The sequence below is a fragment of the Equus przewalskii genome, unplaced genomic scaffold (assembly GCF_037783145.1).
Source record: "Equus przewalskii isolate Varuska unplaced genomic scaffold, EquPr2 ChrUn-10, whole genome shotgun sequence".
Taxonomy (NCBI): Eukaryota; Metazoa; Chordata; class Mammalia; order Perissodactyla; family Equidae; genus Equus; species Equus przewalskii.
In genome coordinates this window covers 1,295,851-1,320,290 of record NW_027228747.1, presented here as the reverse complement: position 1 = coordinate 1,320,290, position 24,440 = coordinate 1,295,851, and the positions used below count along the sequence as shown (strand labels likewise).

The 24,440-nt window shown below is 55.0% G+C and overlaps 2 protein-coding genes across 2 annotated transcripts; both read left to right on the top strand.

Annotated features, from left to right (window-relative positions):
- Nucleotides 1-16: 16 nt before the first annotated feature.
- Nucleotides 17-4,496, top strand: SLC27A3 (solute carrier family 27 member 3). The gene is made up of 10 exons (XM_070607496.1): nucleotides 17-842; nucleotides 1,199-1,408; nucleotides 1,738-1,896; nucleotides 2,156-2,280; nucleotides 2,555-2,749; nucleotides 2,854-2,944; nucleotides 3,052-3,250; nucleotides 3,498-3,595; nucleotides 3,733-3,863; nucleotides 4,187-4,496. Exons 1-10 carry the CDS (start codon nucleotides 179-181, stop codon nucleotides 4,361-4,363), a joined length of 2,049 nt encoding a protein of 682 aa, XP_070463597.1. The 5' UTR covers nucleotides 17-178; the 3' UTR covers nucleotides 4,364-4,496.
- A 10,954-nt stretch (nucleotides 4,497-15,450) lies between these two features.
- On the top strand, nucleotides 15,451-23,295 carry LOC103567909 (immunoglobulin superfamily DCC subclass member 3-like). The gene is made up of 13 exons (XM_008544654.2): nucleotides 15,451-15,493; nucleotides 16,745-17,047; nucleotides 17,540-17,684; nucleotides 17,767-17,894; nucleotides 19,228-19,236; nucleotides 20,757-20,894; nucleotides 20,973-21,131; nucleotides 21,271-21,436; nucleotides 21,756-22,000; nucleotides 22,346-22,510; nucleotides 22,597-22,785; nucleotides 22,908-23,029; nucleotides 23,170-23,295. Exons 1-13 carry the CDS (start codon nucleotides 15,451-15,453, stop codon nucleotides 23,293-23,295), a joined length of 1,938 nt encoding a protein of 645 aa, XP_008542876.2.
- Nucleotides 23,296-24,440: the final 1,145 nt, after the last annotated feature.

Sequence of the window (24,440 nt, the reverse complement as noted above, 5' to 3'; positions counted from 1 at the left end):
CGCCGCCCGTGGGGAGGGGGGAAGCTGGGTGGGAAGGGGCGTGTGCCAGCGCACGCGCGCTCCCGGGAAGGAGAGGTCTAAGAGCAGGAACGAGCGGCCCCAGTTTTTGGGAAGGGAGTATCCGGGCTGTCTGCAAGCGGCTGGGACCAGACGGGGCCGAGTCGAGGAAGAGGGCACCATGGCCGCCCTCCTGCTGCTGCCCCTGCTGCTGCTGCTGCCGCTGCTGCTGCTGAAGCTGCACCTCTGGCCGCAGTTGCGCTGGCTCGCGGCAGACTTGGCCTTCGCGGTGCGCGCTCTACGCTGCAAACGGGCTCTTCGAGCGCGCGCCCTGGCCGCGGCGGCCGCCGACCCGGAAGGTCCCGAGGGGGGCTGCAGCCTGGCCTGGCGCCTCGCGCAACTGGCTCGGCAGCGCCCCGCGCACACCTTTCTCATTCACGGCGCGCGGCGCTTTAGCTACGCGGAGGCCGAGCGCGAGAGCAACCGGGTGGCGCGTGCCTTCCTGCGTGCTCGAGGCTGGGACTGGGGGCCCGGCGGCGGCGCAGGGGGCGCCGGGGAAGGAGAGCGGGCGTCGCACGGCGCCCGAGACGCGGCGGCCGGAAGCGGCGCGGCGCCGGCGGTGTGGGAAGGGGATGGCGCGGCCGGAGCTGGAGAAACCGCTGCCCCTCTGGCACCTGGGGCCACCGTGGCGCTGCTCCTCCCCGCCTGCCCAGAGTTCCTGTGGCTCTGGTTCGGGCTGGCCAAGGCTGGCCTGCGCACGGCCTTTGTACCCACCGCCCTGCGCCGGGGTCCCCTACTGCACTGTCTCCGCAGCTGCGGTGCGCGCGCGCTCGTGCTGGCGCCAGGTAAGGCTGCAGAGCCCACCCGACGGGGGCGGGACCAGCCGCAGAAAGGGGCGTGTCAGGGAAGGGTTGGGGCTCGCAGGGAGGCAGAGCTATCTCTGGGGTTCTGAAAAGGTGAGTGGGGATATGAGTCCCTGGGTTTGTGAAAGGATGCAGCTGGGTCTTTAGTTCCCAAGGATTCCCGAAGAGTCGGGCTCCAGGTCCCAGATCCGTGACGGGTCGTCCGTAGTCTTCACCTTCACCCAAGAACAGTGCGGAGCAAGGAGGGGGGCGGGGGCCGGGGGCAATGGGCTAAGGGGTGGGGAAGGCCTCTCCGTAGCGGTCGAGCCGCCCGAGCTGTGCTTTCCCATCCCATCCAGAGTTCCTGGAGTCCCTGGAGCCCGACCTGCCGGCCCTGAGAGCCATGGGGCTCCGCCTGTGGGCTGCAGGTCCGGAAACCCATCCTGCTGGAATCAGCGACTTGCTGGCTGAGGCATCGGCTGAAGTGGGTGGGCCGGTGCCTGGGGCCCTCTCTGCCCCCCAGAGCATAATGGACACGTGTCTGTACATCTTCACCTCTGGCACCACGGGTGAGGGCTGGACACCGTGCTTACCTCCCAGAAACTATGACAGAGGAAGAAGGGAACAGGAACTGTGACCTCCTCAGTTCCCCGGCTACCCCTCCAACTCCCCCCGCCCAAGAGGATGCTAATCCCAGCGGCCATATCCTCTCTCTCGCCAACCTCCCACCCCTCTTCATTTCTCCACCTCCCCAAACTTCCCACATTTCCTGGCCGCCCTTCTTCTCGGCTTCAGTCTTGCCTCCGCCTCTTTCTGTGGGAAACCCAGCAGGGGCCAAGAGAGAGGCAGGGCTTGGAGGTCGGGCCCTTCCCCTGATCTCCCGACCCCCACCCCGCAGGCCTCCCCAAGGCTGCTCGGATCAGTCATCTGAAGATCCTGCAATGCCAGGGCTTCTACCAGCTGTGCGGCGCCCACCAGGAGGACGTCATCTACCTCACCCTCCCACTCTACCACATGTCTGGCTCCCTGTTGGGCATTGTGGGCTGCCTGGGCATTGGTCAGTGTCCCCCACCCTAACCCTCCACTCAGTCCCCCAGCACGTGTTTGTTCCAGCAACCATTTATTAAGTATCTGTGTGGTGTGCTCACCTGGGGATGCTTCCTGAGTCCTTCAGGGTAGAGAATCGAATGTCACAGCAGGGCCTTCCCGGGCACCCCACTACAGTGAAGGCTAGTGTCTGGGAAGGAGGGGGTCAGGGCTCCCGTGGAAGCCTTTAAAATCACCTCCTTCCTCCTCTTCCTCCCCGCTTCTGGCAGGGGCCACCGTGGTGCTGAAGTCCAAGTTCTCAGCTGGTCAGTTCTGGGAGGACTGCCAGCAGCACAGGGTGACAGTGTTCCAGTACATTGGGGAATTATGCCGATACCTCGTCAACCAGCCCCCGGTACGTGGGCACAGATCCCGGGCAGAGCCGAGGCAGGCAGATGGGCAGTGGATGGGAGACACTGAGACAGCTGTCAGGATGCTGGAGGGAGAGGAAGCAAGGAGAGGAAAGTGGCAGGGTGGGAAGGAGCCTGGGGTGGAAGGACAGCTGATGCTGAGGGCATCTGATGGAGGACATAGTGCAAGGGGCTTCTGGGGAGTGGGAAACAGAACTTCTCTTTGGGGAGCTGGCATCTGGGTATTGAAGCTCCTGCCGATCTCCCGACTCCTCTCAGACCAAGGCAGAACGTGGACATAAGGTCCGGCTGGCGGTGGGCAGCGGGCTGCGCCCAGACACCTGGGAGCGTTTCGTGCGGCGCTTCGGGCCCCTGCAGGTGCTGGAGACGTATGGTCTGACAGAGGGCAACGTGGCCACTTTCAACTACACAGGAAGGCCAGGCGCTGTGGGACGCGCCTCCTGGCTTTACAAGGTGAGTAGCGGGGAGGGAACTGGAGGACCCGAGGCACTGGGGAGGGGCTGGCGGGGAGGGGCTCATGCAACTGAAATGACCTTGGCCTGGTCTCCCTTCCCCAGCATGTCTTCCCCTTCTCTTTGATTCGCTATGATGTCACCACAGGGGAGCCGATCCGGGACACCCGAGGGCACTGTGTGACCACATCTCCAGGTTTGTCCTCAGGTGGAGTGGGCGGGGGTGGTGGAGCTGGCAAAGGAAGGTTGGAATTGGAGAGTGGAGTCAGAGGCAGCCACCCCTGACCCCAATGACTCTGCCAGGTGAGCCAGGGCTGCTGGTGGCCCCTGTGAACCAGCAGTCCCCATTCCTGGGCTACGCTGGGGGGCCAGAGCTGGCCCGTGGAAAGCTGCTGAAGGATGTCTTCCGGCCTGGGGATGTTTTCTTCAACACTGGGGACCTCTTGGTCTGCGATGATGAAGGCTTTCTTCGCTTCCATGACCGGACTGGAGACACCTTCAGGTATCTGTCCATAACCTCCTGAGTCCTTTCCTGGGCATCTCATCTCTGTGCCCAAAGCCCCTAACCTCCCCGCCCTAACCTCCCGCCCCAGCCCAGCTCCTCATCCAACCTCTCACCTCACACCTGCAAACCCTGCTGCCCTGTGACCATCTGCGCCCTCCCCTCATCCCTGACCTCTTTCTCTCCCCACCCAGCTCATAAGGCCCTGACCTCTGACTCCCAGTGTTACATCTCTGCTCTCTGGCAGGTGGAAGGGGGAGAATGTGGCCACGACTGAGGTGGCAGAGGCCTTGGAGGCCCTGGATTTTCTTCAGGAGGTGAACGTCTACGGAGTCACTGTGCCAGGTGCTGAGGCATGGGAGGCAGGGGGCACCCGGCCCACCACCCTGAATGGGTGGGTGTTCCTCGGGTGCAGGGAACATGAGGCCTTGTGGTGGTCAGCCACTGCAGCTGACCCTGCCCCCACCTGCCCCACCACCCAGGGCACGAAGGCAGGGCTGGAATGGCAGCCTTGGTTCTGCGTCCCCCCCACTCTTTGGACCTTCAGCAGCTCTATGCCCATGTTTCCGAGAACTTGCCACCTTATGCCCGGCCTCGATTCCTAAGGCTCCAGGTAACCAGCCACTCCTGCTCCAACCCCTCACCCCAAATATCCGCAGTGGTCAGTGGCTCCCAAGCCCCACAAAGGGACCCCCATGTCATACACCCTGTGAAGAGAAAGAACATTTCCTTCCCAGACACAGGCATTCACCCCCTTCGCTCCCTGTACCCCTCCTCCAGACCTGGCTGCCTCCCTTCCCTGTCACCCGCTCCCCTAAACCCTGACCTTGTTCACGCCCTTTCCCCAGACCTGCCCCTTAACAAATGCAGGGAACTCGCCTGAACCACCTGGGCAGAGTACCCTTTCTCCAGCTCCCTCTGACGTCCCCTCCCCAGGAGTCTCTGGCCACCACAGAGACCTTCAAGCAGCAGAAGGTTCGGATGGCAAAGGAGGGCTTTGACCCCAGCGTACTGTCTGACTCGCTCTACATTCTGGACCAGGCTGGGGGCGGCTACGTGCCCCTCACCCCTGCCCGGTACCATGCCCTCCTGGCTGGGGACCTTCGCATCTGAGAGCCCTGCATGCCGAGGCGCCTGAGGAAGGGACTTCGCGGGGCGGGGGCACTGCAGGTGTATGGGGGCTAGCAGGGATCTTTTCTATACCAGACTTGTAACCATTATTTTGTAATAAATGGGGCTGGAACCAGTCTGCCTCTGCCTTTCTGATCTACAGTATCCCTCTTCCCTGGCTGTCTGTTGCTCCGCTTGCCTCTGATGTTTTCTCCTGGCACAGAGCCCCTGCACTCCTGCCCAGAGTTTATGGGGGCCGAGCTCAGTGTCTGGGCCTCGTTATTGTTCCTCTCAGGGGCCCTGTGGGATCCTTGTCCTTGGAGAACCCCTGGTGACTGATATCTGTTCTGTGTGCGACCGCCCCAGTCACTCCCTGAGCACGGGGCCCCGCTGCTCTCTCTGGGGAGCTGGCGGGCCTGAGGGGTTTGCTCAGTGGCAGAGGTGGACAGAGGCATGGAGACGCGCCCCCGTGGCCAGTGGAAGCATCTCCACAGACTCAGGTGTGGTTGGGGCCTGGGGAGGAGTCTCAGCCAGGCGAAACCAAGGTCTGATTTTGGGGAAAAAGATACTCTAGGCGCCCTCTCCCCTCACAGCTCTTTGATAAGCCAGTCAGAGGGGGTGGAAGGGGGGGGGGCCACTCAGCCCCCAACTCAGATGTTCCTAATTTTAGCTAATCTTAGTCATACATTCCCAGAAGTAGCAGCCCAGGTAGGGGCCCCTCAGGTTCTGGGAGAGTTTGACTGAAGCCCCTCCTTGGAGCAGGGCTCGGAGCCTGTGTGTGCGTGTGGTGCAGGAGGGATGGGGGGATCAAAAGGAAAAAGGCCTCTCCTCGGCCCCCTAATGAGGCGTCAACTTTATCTCTCCCCTCCCAAGTCCTCTCCCCAACCTGTGAGGTCAGGGGACGCGCTCCCCCACCAACTGTGGGTCTCTATGGCTCACCCTCCTGCTCCAAAACGTACACCTTGCCCCGGCCTCCACCAACAAACCCAATTCGGAATCACCAACAGACTAATTGAAGCGCACGCTGAGGGTGGGTGACATCTTCACACACTGACCAATAAATGAGGAGTCTGGCCCATTCTGCTGCTCACCCCTCTCATCCACCCCAAGAGGCATGCAGTAGTTAGGGTGTGCCTGGGGGTGGCAGGGGGTGGGATGCGGTGGGTAGGCGCGTCACGTGGCTACAGGCGGTGCCTCCCACAGCTGCCCTCTTACAACCTCAACTCAGCCCAGGTTTCCCAGGACTCTGAGCTGAGCAGCCTTGTCCTCCCTCATGGGATCACTCAGCCCGTTCTTGCCCCCACAATCCCTGTTTCATTGGGTCTAAATCTGCACTGTCCACTAGGGTGGCCGCTAGCCGCACGTGCTTATGGAGGGCTTGAAATGGGGCCAGTCTGAAGCGAGACGTGCTATAAGTGTAAAATACCAGGTTCCAAAGACTTTGTTCCAAAAAAAAGAATTAAAATATTTCCGTAATAATTGTCTTTATTGCTTGTATGTCGAAATACTATTTTGGATGTATTGGGTTAAATAAAATATATTAAAATGAATTTCACTTGTTTATTTGGACTTTTGTAAATGTGGCTACTAGAAAATTCAGAATTAAATATGAACCAGGTTGTATTTCTACTGAACAGTGCTGGCCTAACTCCTCTCCCACACCTCGCTCTGCAGACCTGCAGATGCCGAGTGTAACATGGCGGGTGGATCTGTGTGGCGCCTGCTCTTGGGTGTCTGCGCTTCAGCAAGGACAGCTCCGAGGGGGGAGTTCTGGGCCAATCAGCAGAGCCAGGTGTCCGGGGCTGGCCTTCCATCCTCCAGACCAAGCCTCGGCTCTGAGCCGGCTTTGCCACAGAGGCTGTAACTACTGGCAGAAATTGAGGGCTGCTAGAAGGCAGACCTGTGATCCAAAAGAATTAGGTTTTCCATTTATCACAATTAAAAATAAACTTGAAAAGAATTGTTTTCCTACAAAATATCCTTTGGTGTAAAATAAAATGGAATTAGGAGATAATTTGTGAAGATGGACTAGGTCAGTCCTCAGGTGGTGCTGTCCCCTCTCAGGAGGCTGGTGCTCCGCTCAGGGATGTGGCTGGAGGGCGGGGACCCGGGAACTTGTGTCACCCCTGCCTCCAGTCATGGCTAGTCTCAGTGCTGTGTCTGTGGATTCCCCGGGGCATCTGACAAATTGAGGGACCCGTAAAGGCCCTGGGGGCAGCAAACCACACTGCCTGGCTTTCTTTACAGCCAGCCAGTTAAGAATGGTGCATATATATATATAATTGAGTTCTTAATAGTTTACATCATTGTGAAATTTCAGTTGTACATTATTTCTTGTCTGTCCCCACATAGGTGCTCCCCTTCACCCCCTGTGCTCACCCCCTATCCCCTTTCCCCTGGTAACCACTGAACTGTTTTCTTTGTCCATGTGCTTGTTCATATTCCACATATGAGTGAAAGCATTTGGTGTGTCTATCCCAGTCCAGCTTATTTCACTTAGCATAATTCCCTCCAGGCCCATCCATGTTGTTGCAAATGGGATGATTTTGTCTTTTTTATGGCTTAGTAGTATTCCACTGTGTGTGTGTATATATATGTATACCATATATATATATATATATATACACACCCACCACATCTTTATCCAGTCATCAGTCAATGGGCATTTGGATTGTTTCCATGTCTTGGCTATTGTGAATAGTGCTGCAATGAACATACGGGCGCATATGTTGCTTTGGATTGTTGATTTCAAGTTGTCTGAGTAGATATGTTAGTTCTTTCTTTAGTTTTTTGAGGAATCTCCATACTGTTTTCCATAGTGGCTGCACTGGTTTTTATATTTTTACATGACAGAGAAAACAAAAGATGACTTCACGACATGTAAAAATTACATGGGATTCAGCTTTCAGCGTCCATCGGAGTTTTGCTGGAACAGGCCACTTCATGCCTTTCTAGGTGCTTTCACGACTCAAAAGCAGAGCTGAGCAGCTGTGACAGAGACCCCACGCGGCCCTGGGCAGAAGCGCTCCGCCACCCGCGCTCCGGGGCCTGGTCCTCCCGGCCGGGGCCGCAGATTCCCCCGCGCCCAGGGGACGAGGCCCGCGCCGGCGCCGCCGGGGCGCGGGGACGGGGCGGGGGGGGGGGGGGCGGCTGCCAGGGAGGTCGGGGGCCCTCGGGCGACGCTTAATGATCGCTCTCTGGGGGGCTTGGCACCAAGTCCCGGGCCTCGGGCGCCGCCTGAGATGGCAGGCTGGAGCAACGCCGCAACGCGGCGGCGGCAGGGCCTCGCTGGGGGCGCCCGGGACCCCCGCGAGGGAGGGGCGGGCCCGGGGTGGGAGGAGTCACCCCGCGTGGGCGGGGCGAACCCCTCGCGCCTTCCTACCCGGAAGGGCGCCTGCGCACTTGCGCGCCGCGGCCGCTCTCCGAGCTCCCGGGAAAACGAAAAGACGAGCGGAGGGGTGGGGCCAACGTACCTGGACTTCTCTTCTTTGGGCGTCTTTGGGACAAAGGAGGGGAGGAAATTTTTTTTACTTGAGGTATAATTCATATACCATAAAATCCATAAAATTCAGCTTTTTGAAGTGTAAAGTTCAGTGGTTTTAGTATATTCATAAATCTGTGCAACCATAGCAGCTGCTAATTCAGAACATTTTCATCACCCCCAAAAGAAATGCCTACCCGTTAGCAGTTACTATCCATTCCCCCCTCACCCCAGTCCCTGGAAACCACTAAGCGACTTTCTGTGTCTATGGATTTGCCTATTCTGGACGTTTCACTTAAATGGAATCAGAGAATATGTGGCCGTTTGTGTCTGGCTGCTTTCATTTAGCATGTTATCAAGCTTCATCCGTGTTGTAGCATGTGTCACGATTTCACTCCTTTCTTATTTTACCAATTTGGTGAGGTAAAATTCACATGACATAAAATGAACCATTTTAACGTGAACATCCAGTGACATTTAATACATTCATAATGTTGTGCAATCACTGCCTCTAGTTCCAAAACATTTTCATTATTCCAAAGTAAAAGTCCTTAGCCATTAAGCGGTTTCTCTCCATCACCCCCACCCCCAGGCCCTGGCCAACTACCAATCTGCATTCTCTCTGTACGGATTTATCTAGTCTGGATATTTCCTATAAGTGGAATCATAGAGTAAGTGACCTTTTGTGTGTGGCTTTGACTTAGCATAATGTTTTCAAGGTGCTTCCCTGTTGTGGCATGGCTCAGGACTTCGTTCCTTTTTGTGGCTGAATAATATTCTATTGGAAGGATATACCATAACGTATCCATTCCTCAGTTGATAGACATTTGGGCTATTTCTATTCTTTTGCTATTTGAATAATACTGCTATGAACATTCATGTACAAGTTTTTGTGTGGACATATATTTTCTTTTCTTTTTTTTTTTGAGGAAGATCAGCTCTGAGCTAACTGCTGCCAATCCTCCTCTTTTCACTAAGGAAGACTGGCCCTGAGCTAACATCCGTGCCCATCATCCTCTATATGCGGAACGCCTACCACAGCATGGCTTGCCAAGCGGTGACATGTCCGCACCCGGGATCCGAACTGGTGAACCCAGGTCGCCAAAGTGGAAGGTGCAAACTTAACTGCTGCGCCCCTGGGCGGCCCCTGTTACTCTGGTTTTGATCTGCATTTCCCTGGCTAATAATGTTGACCATCTTTTCATGTGCTTACTGGCCGTTTGCATCTTTTCTTTGGAGAAAGGTCTATTCAAACTCTTTCCTTGTTTTTTAACTGGGTTATTTGCCTTTTTGTTGTTGAGTTGTAAGAGTTTTTTTGTATATTTTGGACTCGAGTTTTCTGTCAGATGTATGGTTCGCAAATATTTTCTCTCATTTGGTGTGCTGTTTTTTCACTTCCTTGATGGCGTCCTTTGAAACACAAAGGTTTTAAGTCTTCATAAAGTACAGTTTGTCTATTTTTTGGACAGGGAGAATATTGCAAGAGTTAGTTTTCCCATAAGGACAAATAGAGATATAAAGATATGCTACATTTTATTTTGTAGTGTGCTTGTTAATCGTAGTATTGGTGTTATTATTTGAAACTATCTTATGGCATATTGTATAATAATGTATATATTAGGAGTCACTGTTTCCAGAGCAAGAGAAGAAAATGATATAAGTATAAAATAAAAGAAGTGAAGTAAAAATCTTGTAATGTCACTGAAAAAGCCTAAAAGTAATGGATAGTGTGCCAGCCATGAGATCTCCCAGTGCCCAGCTCCTTAGAGGGAAGGCTGATTCCAGGTCTGGGGCAGGAAATACTCAAGATGAACCTCGGGGTATCTTGTGCCAGAAAGTAAAGAGACCAAAGAATGAGGTAACAGCAAAAGGACATAGAGTTCCCACTGCCTATAACAAGGCAATGTGAACGTCAAAGAGATTGAAGAATGCACTTGAAACATTGAATGTACAAAATGTAGCTGTTCGGAGTGATACTAAATGGGGCAAGGAGGATAAAGGGAGAGGGAGAGAAACACACAGGATACAGCACCAACTCCTTATTCTGAAAACTGGCAATTAAAGGAAAGAGCTAAGCACTTATCCTTGTGTGAATTGTATTTCCGGGCTGTATGTTTCCTGTGCAAATTGTATTTCAGGGTTACCAAGTCATCCTAGTTGATGAGGGAAAGTTCTTCTTTACAACAGACTTCCAGTTAATGAATAAGAAAGGAATGATAGAGTCGGAAAATCACCACTTTGCAACCCCTGATGAAATAATTGAGTCAGGCAATTATCATCAGTGAGTAAAACTGTTAGATGAAATGTTGATGGGGAATTTTACAACGGAGGGATCAGGTTGTCACCACCAGAAGCCCCTACTCAATCTTAGAATCACCAAAAGTGGGACTCCCAGCCATCACGTACCCCCTGAAGAGATGCAGTGTGCAGCACACGGCACCACCTGTACAGCTTTCTTCCCTAAAAGTGGAGCCTGAACCCAACCAAGCCTCTAGGGCCATCATCCATTTATAGAGGGACATATCCCATAACACCAAAGAAATCAAAAAGATCCAGAATATGGGTAACTCTACTGGAAAATGTATTGTCAATGAAAATTGTCCATAGCCAATCTATAAATGAAAATTTGGGTGAGTTTATTCTGAGCTAAAATGTGAGGACCATAGCCCAGGGCCCTTCTTCCCGAAGGAAGGAAGGGCACCAAAGAAGTGGGGTGTACGGAGGGGTTATATACCCCCAAAGAGGATGTTTCACATATGATTGACATGCCCCTTTTACAATAGTTGCGAGAATGCTCTGTCGGCACAGCGATTGATGGACACAGCAGGTAGGTCTGCTGTCTCAGTGGACACAGCAGGGTGGCAGGGTGGCAGTTCGGTTGTTTCAAGCTTGGTGGTCACAGGGTGGGTGCAGCAATATGTTCCTAGCCTAAGGAAAGATGCTTATCCTTCAGGAAATGCCACTGTGGGGGGAAGTTGCATCTTTATCTTAAGGTCATTTGTTCTTGTCTTTGGGACATAGCAAATGCTTAAGCAGATATACAATGCATCTTTAACAGCCACGTCAGGCCCTTTTGGAAAAAACAAAGTCAGGCTGAATTAACGTTACACCAAACGGCTTCCTCCTATACTCCAATATATCCTATTGCTTGCCACTTCTATTTGTCAGTATCCAGTATCTTCAACAACTCAATGATATATGGGCGGGGGGTGGGGGCAGGAAGAAGGGTGCTTTCAATTAGATCCTTAAGAGACATAACAACTAAATGTAGTGTATGGACCTCGTTCTTGGTTTTAAAAACAACAAAATAGAGTAAAAAGACATTTTTGAGACAATCAGGGAAATTTGATTATGGACTAGTTATTATGTGATATTAAGAAATCATTGTTACTTTTATTAGATATGATAATGACATTGTGGTTATGGAAAGAAAAGTTTGTATATTTTAAAAGATACATATAATTGTATCAGTGTGGAATGTGATGATGTCTGGGATTTATCTGAAAATGCTTCAGCAAAGAAAAAGGGAAAACAGGGAAGATGTGCCCAGCAGAGGGAACAGAGCATGCGAAGCCTCAGTGACTGTCAAGGGCCAGGACGAGGTGGGGGCAGGTGGGGAGTGGTGGGATTGCCTGGGACTGGGTCCTGCAGAGCCTTGGAAGGAAGATTACCCTGAGGGCATGGGGAGCCCAGCACAAGAGGGACGGTGTTAGGGCGCATGCTCAGGCTGCAGCAGGGTGGGCAGTGAGGGGCAGAGAGAGGCGGGAGACCCCCTGCCTGGCTTTCCACTCTGCTCTACACTGGGGCGGCCACACTGGGATCCAGAAAAGGCACGGGGACCAGAGCTGAGGGAGTTCTGGGCAGGGGTTTGCAAGACCGCTTGGCTCTTCTTCCGTCTTCGCTTTAATGAAGGCTGACCAAGAGCCTGTCAGGTGCTCCAGGCTTTGGGCACACGGTAGGGACACACAACGTCCCTGCCCTCGTGGAACTCACACTCTAGTGGAAGAGACACAACAAAACCAAGCAGATGTGAAAGGAAACATCGTGGAGACACAATGGACAGGAGTCCTGTGGAGTTTTGTATATGCTGCTGTAACAAATTATCACAAACGTGGTGGCTTCAAACAACACAAATGTATCATCTTACAGCTCTGTAGGTTGGACTGCAGGCAGAGGTCTCACTGGGCTACAACCAAGGTGCCGGCAGGGCTGTGTCCCTTTCTGAAGGCTCCAGGGGAGAATCCATTCCTTTCTTTTTCCTGTTTCCAGGTCACCTGCATTCTTTTGCTCTCTGCTCCCTTCATCTTCAAGGGAACTTCTTTCTCCCTCTGACTTCTTCTGCCAACCTCTTCCACATTTAAGGACGCTTGTGATTATCTTGGGCCCATCTGGATAATCCAGGATGATCTCCTTATTTTAAGGTCAGATGACCAGCCACCTTGATGTCATCCACAGTCTTAATTCCCCCTTGCCATGTAACCTAATATATTCCTAATATATTCCTAGGTTCCAGGGATTAGGGCATAGATCTCTTCAGGGGCCGTTATTCTGCCTGTCACAGATGGGGAGACAGATGGAGATAGACAGAGATGGAGGCAGAAGAAAGGGTATGGAGAGAGACATAGATCCTGGTTGAAAGGAGAGATGTGGAGAGAGAGCAAGCAAACAACATCCCAGGTGCGCGAGGGGAGTCCTTGGGAGGATGTCATCTGCCAGAGAGACTTTCTGGGGAAATTGTTCCAGAAAAGCCTGGGGCTGTTCAGGGCTGGGCCAATTGTTGATAGTTGGGAGAGAGGAAAAGAGGAGCGGCTCTCGACAGATCAGTCCAGCCAGCATTTCCTGAACATTAAGGCTATCCAGACTCTATCCCTGGGACAGACTTCCCAACCTGGGGCTCAGGGGCCCTGAGCCAGTGTTCATGGGAAGGTGGGTTTATCTCCTATCTCGAGGATTATAAAAAGAAGTGCTTAGAATGTAAAATGCTGCAGTCACTTTGGAAAACAGCATGGCAGTTCCTCAAAATGCATATGACCCAGAAATCCCATTCCCAGGTGTATACCTAAGACAATTGAAAGCATCATCTCCACACAAAAACTTATACACGAATGTTCATGGCAGCATTATTCATAACAGCCAAAAAGTGGAAACAACCCAAACGTCCATCATCTGGCAAATGGGTAAACAAATGGTGGTATAGCCATGCAATGGAATAGTATTCAGTCATAAAAAGGAATGAAGCACTGATGCATGCTACTCTGTGGATGAACCTTGAAGACAATACGCTAAGTGAAAGAAGACAGACCCGAGAGGCCACATGCGGTTTGATTCCATTTATGTGAGATGTCCAGAATAGGCACAGCCAGAAAGTAGATGAGTGATTGTCCGGGGCGTGGTGGGCAGATGGGGAGTGAACATTGATGGATACAGTGTTTCTTTTAGGGGTGATGAAAGTGTTCTAAAATAGATTATGGTGATGGTTCAACTCTGTAAATATAGTAAAACTGCTGAGCTGTACAGCTTAAACAGGTGAACTTTGTGGTCTGTAAATTATAGCTCCATCATACTGTTCTTAAAAAGCAGCAGCAGCAAGAGGAGGAAAGAAGTCGTGCTGGGCCCTTAAGGTGCAATGCATTTCGCTGGATCCTCACAACTCGGGAAGATGGTCTTGCCCTCCTTCCCATTTTACAGGTGGGGAAATCTCAGGGAGGCGAGGGGCCCCAGCCCAAGGCAAGATGGCTGTCAGCCACAGGCTTGGACTTGAAGCCAGGTCTTCCATATTGGTCCATCTTTGTCCTGTGGGCCAGGCTGGAGTGTGAATTCGGAGGTGACAAGGCAAGTGCTACACATAAGGAGGCATCTTCTCAGTAGGTATTGGAGAGGGGGGAGTTCTGACAGCAACAGGGAGAAGCAGACAGGGAAGAAGGGCGTGACACAATCCCGCAAAGGTGCCCCTCTGCACGCTCCATTCTAAGCCCTTACCCCATTTAATCCTCCCAGTCGTGGAGGGAAGTTGCTTCTCTCACACATCCACCTCCATTTTATAGACAAAGCAGGCTCAGAGAGGTAAAATTGCCTACAGAGGACACACAGCTCATAAGTGATTTGGACCACATCTCCCTGACCTCAGGACCTATAATCCTCTTCCTGTCCAGTCTGCTCTGACTCAGGAGTTTGCTCAGGGGAAAGGATGGGAACCCGCATCAGAGGCTCCAGGACAGAGAGATGCAGGGCTGGGTGAGGGAAGCGCGGTGGGGAGGCTGCCAGCTCCCTCATCTCACACAGTGAGGACTGCTGGTCTGGGAGGAGGAGGCTGGGCTGGGAGAGGCAGTGTTAAATGAGCCGATTCGGGAATACCTGTGAGGAAGGTGGGGCGAGCTGGAGAGGAGGCTGAGCATGCTGGGGCGCAGACTGAGCATGGGGGCTTGTGCTGAAAAGATAGGGGCACAGCCTAAGCTAGGCAGGGCAAAGCCAGACACCAGAAGCTGAGGGGAAGGAGTGAGGGGAGGGGGGCTCACAGAGAGCCAGTCAGGGGCCAGACTGGCTGGAGCTTCTGGGGTGGAAGCCTGGGTTCTGCCCCAGCCAGATTTCCCCACCCTGCTTTTTCTCCTTATCCTCTCTCACAGACACGCTACATCTTTCCGGAAGCTCTGTTTTTTGGGAGGTAGGTACTGCAGAAATGGCAATGGTACTGCAGTCAGTCCCTTTCTGAGTCCCTGGCTCCTTTGGTAAAAGGGTAGTCCCTGCTTTCTGCATGTTTTAGATGGTTGCCCGCCAAGGGGAGGGGGTGTGGGTCTCTTTCTTCTCTTTAGGATGGGGCAGTGGAGGCTGGGTCCAACCTCCCGCCGGCTGGCCACCTCTTGGCCCCTGACGGCCCCAACCCATTGTCCAAACAAGAATAGAGAGAAGAGCTTTGGAAAGTGACACTATGAATGGTGAGGGGGCTGCTGGGGCCGTGACCAAGCTAATGGGATGAGCTCCCCCATGCTGGGCCCTGGCTCAGCACCTGGGACAGCGACTCTGCTAGGAGGTTGGGGGCTCTGTGTCCCTCCCTGGGACCCCCAAATCAGACTCCAAGCACCCCCTGTCCAGGCCCTGGATCCCTAGAGATGGTCTCAGGGGAGCAGATGCCCCAACTCCCCCTAGAACCTCACTCTCATTCAGAGTTTGAGAGGGAGTAAAGGGTGGGTCTAGCAGGCTGGGAGAGGATTCTGGAGGCTGGGAAAGGGGCAGGCTTGACCCCCCAACTTTGCCATGCTCTCATTGGCTCCTGCCCCCTCCCCTTTCCATGCCCCAGTTGTCTCTGTGTCTGGGTCCTGGCCCTGGGAGGAAGGGACAGTGGGGATGGGAGTGGGGAGGGAGCTCAGGCTGAAAGCAGAGAGACACCCAGCTCCAGGGAGGAGGGAGGGAAGGACAGCAGCCTCCAGCCTCGACCCCAGACCTTGGCCCCCACAGATCCCGGGCTCCCCAAAGCAAGGCCAGAGCCCATACACTGTGCCCCCCAAGTGTGGGGTAGGGAATGCCCACAGCCCAGGGGCCCCCAGGTTGAAGGCAGAAGACCAGGGCTGCTTGGGAAGTGGCCTTGGGCTGAGGGGGCTGGGCCTGTGGGGACATGGGGCGGGAGCTGCTGCTGCTGCTGCTGCTCCAAGACTGGGGTAAGTGATGGGGCTGCAGGGCTGGAGGGCAGAAGGAAGACGAGGGCCATGGGGGAGAAATGGGGGAGCCAGGTGAGAATGGTGGGTGGAAGAATAGGGGAAGACATAGGAATGGGAGAGTTGGGGGGCAAAATGGGGGAGAAGGACAGAGGTGACAGGAGCAGAGGTGCAGAAACCCTGTAGGACAGCTGGGTGGGGGGTAAGCAGGAAGGACATGTGTGTGTAAGACAGAGTTATATGTGGGGAGAGCCTCTGGGGAGCCAAGATTGGCTACAGTCCTGGGGCTGTGCTAGCTGGAAGGGGAGCGGGGGGCCATGTAGCGAGTGGTTAGGAGGGGCTGTGAGGCAGAGGGTCTTGGAAAGGCGGGAACCAAGATGTTTCCCCACAGATGTCCCTGTGAGTGCCGAGGCTGGATGAGGCTGCAGGCTCTGGTCCCTCAAGGCCACTGTCTGCCCACCCATCCACCCCCCATCTGCTGGGCAGGGCCCAGCTCAGCCTTCAGGCTGAGTTATCTTATTTACTGTGCGTGGTAGGGCAGTCGATGCATGTGGGTCCACGGCTCTGCTCATGCATTTCTGGGCTGTGACATTGGTGCTTGTTGCCCCATGCTTGTGTATTTGTGGCCTTGAGTCTATAGGGACATCTCTGTGCGACCTGTGTTTGTGTCCTCTGTGTGTGGGCATGTGTCTGGGATGGAACCCATCTGTGTCTAGAACGTGAGGAGGTCTGTGAGGTTGGGATTTTTAGTCCAAGGGTGTGTGTCTGTGAGTGAGTGTGTGTGAGTATAAGCGTGTTCTTTCCCTATTCAGGGGCCAGGGTCCTGGCAGGGGGAGGGGGAGAGCCAGGAGTCCTGGGAAGCTGACCCTGCGGGCAGACAGGCAGATGGGCTGGCGGGGGAGGGAGGATGGACCCCATTGTCCCCTGGGGAGCACAATGCCCACGCCTGGGCCCCTGACCTCATCATTGTGCCCACTCCGCCCCCTCCCCGTTGCCAAGGCCTGGCTGAAAGAGGCCATCAATCATGGCGGCCCGCGAGGCCTGGCTCGCTAGCCAGACAGCAGCCCACCCGGCCCAGCTCCTCAGACTGCTAGGCCCTGCTCCCCACCTCGCTCCACCTCGGCTGCCCCAAGGTCCCCTGAAGCAAAGTCCTGCCTCCTCGCCCCTTGCTGAGGCTGGGAGAGGGTCAGAACTGAGGGGAGGTGGTGGCCACAGGAGGCCGCCATATCCAGGCCTTGCTGGCTGTCCCCACAGGCCACACTGCAGGCTCCGAGCTGGCCTTCGTGCAGGAGCCGGGGGACGTGGTAGCCGTGAGGGAGCACCCACTGGTGCTGCCCTGCCAGGTGGAGGGTGAGCCTCCCGTGTCCATTTCCTGGCAGCGGGATGGGCTGGCCCTGGCTAACGACAGTGGTGCCACCCTGATGCCGGATGGCTCCCTGCACCTGGCTGCCCTGCCTTCCCGCCGGAGCCTCCCCTCCCGTGCCCATGAGTACCACTGTGTGGCCCAGAACCGCTATGGGCGACTGGTGAGCCGGCGGGCTCGGGTACAGCTGGCAAGTAAGTAACTGGGCTGCTCCTGGGGGTGGGGGAATAAGAGTGCACAGGGGCACCCATAAAGGGCACCCATGGGGCACGGAGTTGCCCGGAGTGGGCCTGGGCAGTGCTGACTCAGCCTTTGGACACAGCATGCCCAGTGTCTAGGGCCCAAGGTAATGTCAGGGTCCCACAAAAATGTTTTAATTTTAATTTCTTGAACATTAGAAGGAAAAAATGACTATAATAATGAATATATTATAATGAGTCCAGCCTGAATTAGATTTGTCTTTATACCAATGCAATTGTAAAATATAATTTTAAATGTTTTTTATGGAGGAAGGCAAAGTGCTTATGGCCCACAAAAGTCACTATGCCCTGTTGCACAGTGAAGAGGTCAGCAGGAGGTAGCAGATGCGGGCACAGAGGTGGGAGCCAGGGCTCTAGGACATAGATGCTGGGGGCAAAGCCCAGGGCTGGCTCAGGGCCATGCTCAGGTGGTCCCCTGTGCCCTAGGTCTGTCTCGCTTCCACCAACATCCAGAGTCCGTCGAGGTGGAGCAGGGTGGAGTTGCCCGCTTCCAGTGCCTGATCCGGGGGGTGCCTGAGCCCTCCATTTCCTGGGAGCACAATGGCATGGCCCTGAGTACTGCTGACCACCGGTGAGCACCAGCCAGGAGTGTGGTGGGTGGCAGGCTGGGGGCCAGGGTGCAGACTGTGGACCCCTGACTTCTGTATCCTCAGGATCACACTGCTTCCTGGTGGCATCCTCCACATCACCAGCGTGAGCCAAGCTGACGTGGGCACCTACCGCTGCGTGGCCCACAACGTGGCCAACACCCGCCACAGCCAGGATGCCCAGCTGAGCCTGAGCAGTAAGCAAGTCCCAGGGGAGTCAGAATGGGCATTGGGCAGAAAGGTGGGTGGGAGCTGGTGCTGCTGGGAGTGGGTGTGGCTGATGTGGTTGTATGTGGTACAGATACTTTGTAAAGACAGACATTCTGAGCACCTACTGTATATTAAGCACTGTGCTGGGTATGGGAGGACAGCAGTAAGCAGACTGAACAGGCTCAGCCCATCACGGGCTTCCCAGAGCTCACAACCTAGTAGAGAGGGAAGGGCTGTGGGAACCCAGCACAGGGACCTCTAACTCAGCCTTGGGCTGTGGGCAAGGGATGGTCAGGGGCTTCAGGAGTAAGCTACACCAACCTGGATCTTGAAAGGTGAGGGGACAGAGGCAGGCCAAGGTCTGGAAGGTGGACAGGGTGGCATTCCTGGCATTTCCCTGTGCAAAAGGACAAGGGTGAGAATATGCAGGCAGTTCCATGTTGCTGGACCATAGAAGGAGCAGAGTGCAAGGCAACAAGAACTGACGTAGGAGAGGTGGGCAAGCGCCATCATGAACAGGAGTTTGGACCTCATCTAGAGGGCAGGGGGAGGGAGCCCTTGATGGGTTTGGAGTGGGGCTCAGAGTCAGGCTCTGTCTCAGCTGGGAGTGGATGCCTGGGTGCAATTCTAGGTGTGTGTATGTGCAAGTGTTTGTGCATGTGTATGTGCACACTTGCACATTTCCTCCTTGGGGTGAGGATGAAAATAGCTTTGTACCTGAGATGAAATACCCAGGACGACGCCAAATGCAGGCCAAGTGGGTAGCAGAGTTTGGTGCCCACAGTGAGGGTGGTGGCAGAGCCTATGAGTTGGTGCCCAGCAGGAGACTGGGCCTGAGACTCCCCCCACAGCCTGAAGCCAAGATGCCACAGGTGGCTCTGAGAGAAGGTGTGCCAGAATCGTCCACGAGGGGGCTCCATAGGATAAATAACAAGTGAACCTTGGGCCTGCATCAGGCACCTTCGCATAGACTTTCAAAACATCTTTGACAAAATTTTACCGAAGGATGTGCAACTTTAAAATTGAAGACTGAAGGGGGAGGGGGCATCTGGAACTGACTTAGGAACTGAAAGCCAAGGGTGGGGATCAGGGGCTGCTCCGAGAGCAGAGGGAAGGCCAGGTGGGGTTCCTCTGGCTTCCCACTTCCCGTTCCCATGAACCATCTGGAGCAGGAGGGCAGGACACAATGCAGTGCTTCCATGATGCTCTGTGCTCCTGACCGGCTATCAGGGGCAGGCACGGGGCCTCCATCCTGCTGCCCAAGAAGGCAGGGAATGCAGGGCTAGGGGGCTTCAGGCAGGTCAGAAGGAGGAGGAGCAGGTGCTTGTTGGGAGCAGAGGATCAAGCAGTAACCAAGGGTTTGCCGGTTGCCTAAACATCAGGAAAGGAGCTGGGTCAGTGTAGGCTCTTCCCCAGGGATAGGAGCTGGGGACGAAGGCCTCAGACCATTTATTCCTAAAGCACTCCCCTGGGGCAGACCTTACACTGGGGAGGCACCAGGGAGACAGAATTTCCCAGACTTTCAAAGAGCTCACAGTGGCAGGAGGGGTATGCTGTCAGCTGTTCAGTGCTTCTGAGATCCAGGTTTGAGTCCCATTTCTGCCATCTCTCTGACATTGGACAAGTTACTTAACTCCTCTGACACTCGATTTCTCATCTGTAAACGTGGAGAAATAAAAGCACTTGCCTCACAGGCTGTAGTGAGAATTAAATGAGTGTGTGCAGGGCTCACAGCACAACGCCTGGCCTGTGAGCGGTTCCACCAGCGATCGCTGAAGTGTCATTACATGGTCCAGGCTCTTCCCGCTCAACAGTCTGACCAGGTGGAACACAGCCTCCTTGGCCAAGACCAGGACATTCCCAGACAGCCCAGAGCCTGAACGAGAGCTTCTAAGAGGCAGACTGTGGAGTGCCGGGCCCAAAGCAGGCCCTCAATATTTGGTTGCAGAATGAACGGATGGATAAATGAGTAAGTGAATGAATGAAAGAAATACTATCTAGGCCTCGAGGAATATTTAAAGATGTTTAAGACTTTATACCAGTCCTTGAGAAACTTTCATTTTAGAGACACAAAATTTTGTATGAGAAGTTCTTAAGGACATTTATGAAAGGGTTAAAGATACATTACAAAGTCTCATAAAATACAAAGTGGCAAAACAAAAATGGAGGTGACAGGATAAAGGAAAACAAAGGCCCCTCTTTCCCTGTTGTTCACAGCTGTACTCCCAGTGTGAGAAGAGTGCCTGGTACACGGGAGCCCCCCAGTGATGATTTGTTGAATAACCTAATAAAATGGGAGAGGGTGGCATAAAATGAAGGTTCAGGTTAGACCCAAATAGTACTATATTTCAAACAACGTTTACATCCCTCCTGAGCAGTTGAGACATGCTGAGCTCTGAGGGAGGCCTGGTTTCTTTCTGAAGGAGGGGTCTTTGTGGGCGACTTGGGGAAGCGGACGAGGCTCCTGCTCCTACCTGCCCCACAGGGCGAGGCTCCCAGGGAAGGTGGGGCCAGTTCATGTTCTGACACTGCAGCAGGCCGTCCTGGGGTACGCAGGGTACGCATGAGGGCGTGCTTACACTCTTTCCTCTCTCCTCCCCACCAGTTTAACTTGGGGCCTGCTCACTATGCCAAAGCTTCTTAGCCCTAACATTTACCGCCATGGGGCCTTGGGACAGTCATTTTCTTTATCTGTAAACTGGGAATCAGATAGCAGCTGCCCAGAGCTGCTCTGAGGTCTGGTCCATTGAGGACAAGAAGGGGGCTCCGGGAGCAGAAGTGTGTACTGGGCTTGGGGGAAGAGTGCTATTTCTTGATCCCTCAACTTGCCTGTTTCCACCTCGCAGTGGGATCCCCGCGGCTGCTGCAGGAGCCGGAGATCCTGTCGGGGCCTCAGAACCTGACACTCACGGTGCACCAAACAGCAGTGCTGGAGTGCATCGCCACCGGCCACCCACAGCCACTTGTCTCCTGGAGCCGCCTGGGTGCGCAGCTGCCCCACCCTGCCTCCCAGAGCCCAGCCCTTTGCCCTTTCCCAGCCCTGACCCCTCGCCTCCCTGCAGATGGCCGTTCCATTGGCGTGGAGGGCATCCAAGTCCTGGGCACCGGGAACCTTATGATCTCTGACGTGTCAGTCCAGCACTCGGGCGTCTACGTCTGCGCTGCCAACCGGCCAGGCACCCGCGTCCGGCGCACGGCGCAGGGTATCCTGCTGGTGCAGGGTGAGCCCCGAAGGCTGGATGAGGAGGCTCCTGGGGCACCCCATCTCCCCATGGGAAACTGGATGGGGAGAGGGGCAGGAGCAGGAGGAGGACAAGAGGCTGGGCCTCACGTGCCTTCCACCTGCCGTTGCCTCTCCAGCTCCCCCCAAGTTTGTCCAGTGGCCACAGTCCTTGTCCAAGCCTGCAGGCAGCAGCGCCATCTTCACTTGTGTGGCCCAGGGTGTCCCTGAGCCCCACCTGATCTGGTTGAAGAATGGGAAGGTGCTGAGTCCTGGGGATAACATTCAGCTGACCCATAACAACAGGTACCCGGGTCCCACCCACTGCCTGACTGCCAACCGTAGGTACCCTCACCTGCCCCAGGCTTCCATCACCACCTGCACATTAACACTCTCTACCTAGATCTACTCTCTAAAATCTACACAAACCCCCAACAGACATCCCCATCACAGGAGGCACTGCCCTGCCTGCTCTACTATAGTAATGCCCACACACAGGTGCTGTGTCCTTGTGTCCCTGGGCAGATTTGTGGGTCTCTGAGACAGGCAGCCTCCTTTAGGGCCATTCCACTGGGGAGGCGGCTTGGTGAGAAGTAGCCCCCAGCAGCTGTTTGTCTTTCCCTAGCACACTGATGCTGGCAGGGATCTCAGTTGAGGACGAGGCCATCTACCAATGCGTGGCAGAGAATAGTGCGGGCTCCAACCAGGCCAGTGCCCACCTGGCTGTGACAGGGGACCCAGAGCCACCCCCCGCCCCCAGGGGCCTGCGGGCTATGGCTCTCTCCGCCTCTGCCATTCGAGTGTCCTGGGAACCACCCCCCTCCAATGGGGACATCATCGGCTATGTGCTGCATCTCCGGCCTGTAGGAGGTGGGTGTGTGGACAGGAATCTCCTGCTCCAGCCCACCTCTGCCCCTGGCTGGTGGTGTCCCTGGGCAAGTTTCTCTCACTCTTAGTGACCCCAGACCTGTGTGGACTCTTGCCAGGATTCTGGCTCTGTGGTCCTCTGGTGCTTCCTTAGGCTTTTCAGGCCCTTTCTCACCCTCAGCCTTTCTTATCCCAGCTCCAACTTCTGCAGCCCCTTCCCTGCTCTCCTTTGGAGGCCTGGCCGGCCCAGCAAGGCACCAGGAGGGACTTCGTGCCCACTTTGTGGGGGTGGGGATGTTTGTAGTGAGGGCGAGAGATGCTGGGTTGCCAAGCTGTTCTGCTCCTCAGAGCCAGCTGGCTCAGAGCTCCAAGAGGCCGTGGGCAAAAGCACCTTTGAGCATGTCTTCTCCAACCTGGAGCCTGCCACAGTCTACTCGATCCACTTGTGGGCCTACTCAGCAGAGGGTGCCAGCCAGGACTCTGCCTCCATCCACGCCTCCACCATGGGCAGCAGTGAGTGACAGCCTCTCCAGCCCTGTAGAGCCCCGGGCCTCAGGCAGACAGGGGCTGCCAACCAGCTCATCCCCTTTCCTCTGCAGCCCCTGCTGCCCTGGGCTTCTCCGCCAAAGTGCTCAATGCTACCTCCGTGCAGGCCTCCTGGGAGCTGCCACCCCAGCTGGGACCCATCCAGGGCTTCAAACTCTTTCACCGCAAACTGCCAGCTTCCCATTTTGAGGGGCCCCTGCTCCTGGCCAGCAGTGTCAGCTCCTTCCTCTACACAGATCTGGGTGAGGCCCTGAACCTTCTTGTGCCACCCCTGGGTCCCTGTTCTCAGCGTGGTCTCACCCCAGGCACTGAGCTTCCTGACCCAGGAAGGCCTGTTCCCTTCACAATCTCCTGCTCCCTGCAGAGCCAGCTGCTCTCTATGAGATCAAGCTCCAGGCATTCAATGGCAACGGGGATGGTAACAGCAGTGTTCGTTTTGTCTCTTTGCGTGATGTGCCCCTGACCACCCCTGGTGAGTGGGGTCCGGTAGGAGGGTAGTAGGCCTGGGGTCAGAGCAGGCCACTCCCATAGGACCCACGGCTGTCAGTCTTCAGGGAGGAGAAGGGACTGGGCTTTGCTTCCATCTTGGGCCTCTGACAGATGGCACTGTGTCCACAGAGTCCAAGGCTGGGTGCTCTTGCAGCCAGGATGAGAGCAGCTCGCTGCCTGGGGTTATGGTGGGCATCCACGTGGGCCTGGCTGCCCTCATCGTTTGCCTCCTCTGCCTTCTCCTGGGCTGGAAACATAGGTAAGGGCCAGGATGGCTAATGTGGAAAACTGCTAGAAAGACAGTCTACATTACTGTGGCACAGGGCCAAAGAGCAGGAAAGAGCCCTTATCCATTACTAATCCATTTTACAAATGAGGAGACTGAGGCAGAGGGGGAGAGCCAGTTCTTCTCAGAGCTGTGTGGTATCAGCAGTGGCAGGAGGCCTGGTGGGCTGCATAAAGCAGGGCAGAGAACACTGTGGCTCTCAAGGCAGGGGACAGGTGGCAGAAGTGGGCCAGAGCCAGAGCCCTGGCATCCTGTGCAGAAGGATGGGGCTCAGCTTCTCCATCCCTGGGGAATATGGAACAGGATGAAGGGCTGGGGCTGATGGATATGAAGCCAGAGGGAAGCCCCAGACAGGTCATGGTGCTGACTCTTCCTATCTGGGCAGCCTCCTCTGCAGACAGGGGTCCCGAGAGTGCTGGGCAGTGCCTCAGACTGCCTCGGTCAGAGCTGGGGGCCATGGAAGCCAGGCTCCAAGTGGAGGGAAGCCAGGGGAGAAGACTGAACTCGTCACTCAGGTGAGGGAGATTCAAGTGAGGGGGAGTGGGTAGGGCAATGTGGTATGTTTTCAGGCCCTGGGGCTCAGGCCTGACCACCTCCTTCCTCCTCAGGTGACTGTGGAACAGCCCTAGGGCCCTCCGAGTTGGCTCCCTCCAAGATGCCACTAACTCTGGCTCCACCAAAGAATCTACGTCACTTGTCCCTGTCACCCGGAGTCAGGAAAAGAACCAAAGGTCCCTCAGCCCCTCTCCGGGGAGGGGCAGGCCTGACCATAGGGAGAGAGAAGAGGGTGTGGTTTCTCTGTTCCTCCCTCTTTCTCAAGAAATGGGGAAATCCCTATCCTTATCCCCAACACACCAAATAACTTCAAAGGAAACCAAGCTCAGCTGGGAGTTAGCCCCAACCCCGACACTCCTGCCTCATAACCCCATCCAATATATCCTCTTGATCCAAACATGAACCTACCCAAAGATAAACAGCTTTAAGGATTCCCCCCAAAGTGGGGAGGCAGGGCCAGAGGCTCTGCCTATCACCTCCATCTCATAACCAGGATCTCTAGTCTGAAATGTCAGTTTCTGTCTCCTCATGGCCAAGCTGAGGTCTGACCCAGGGACAGGCAACCTG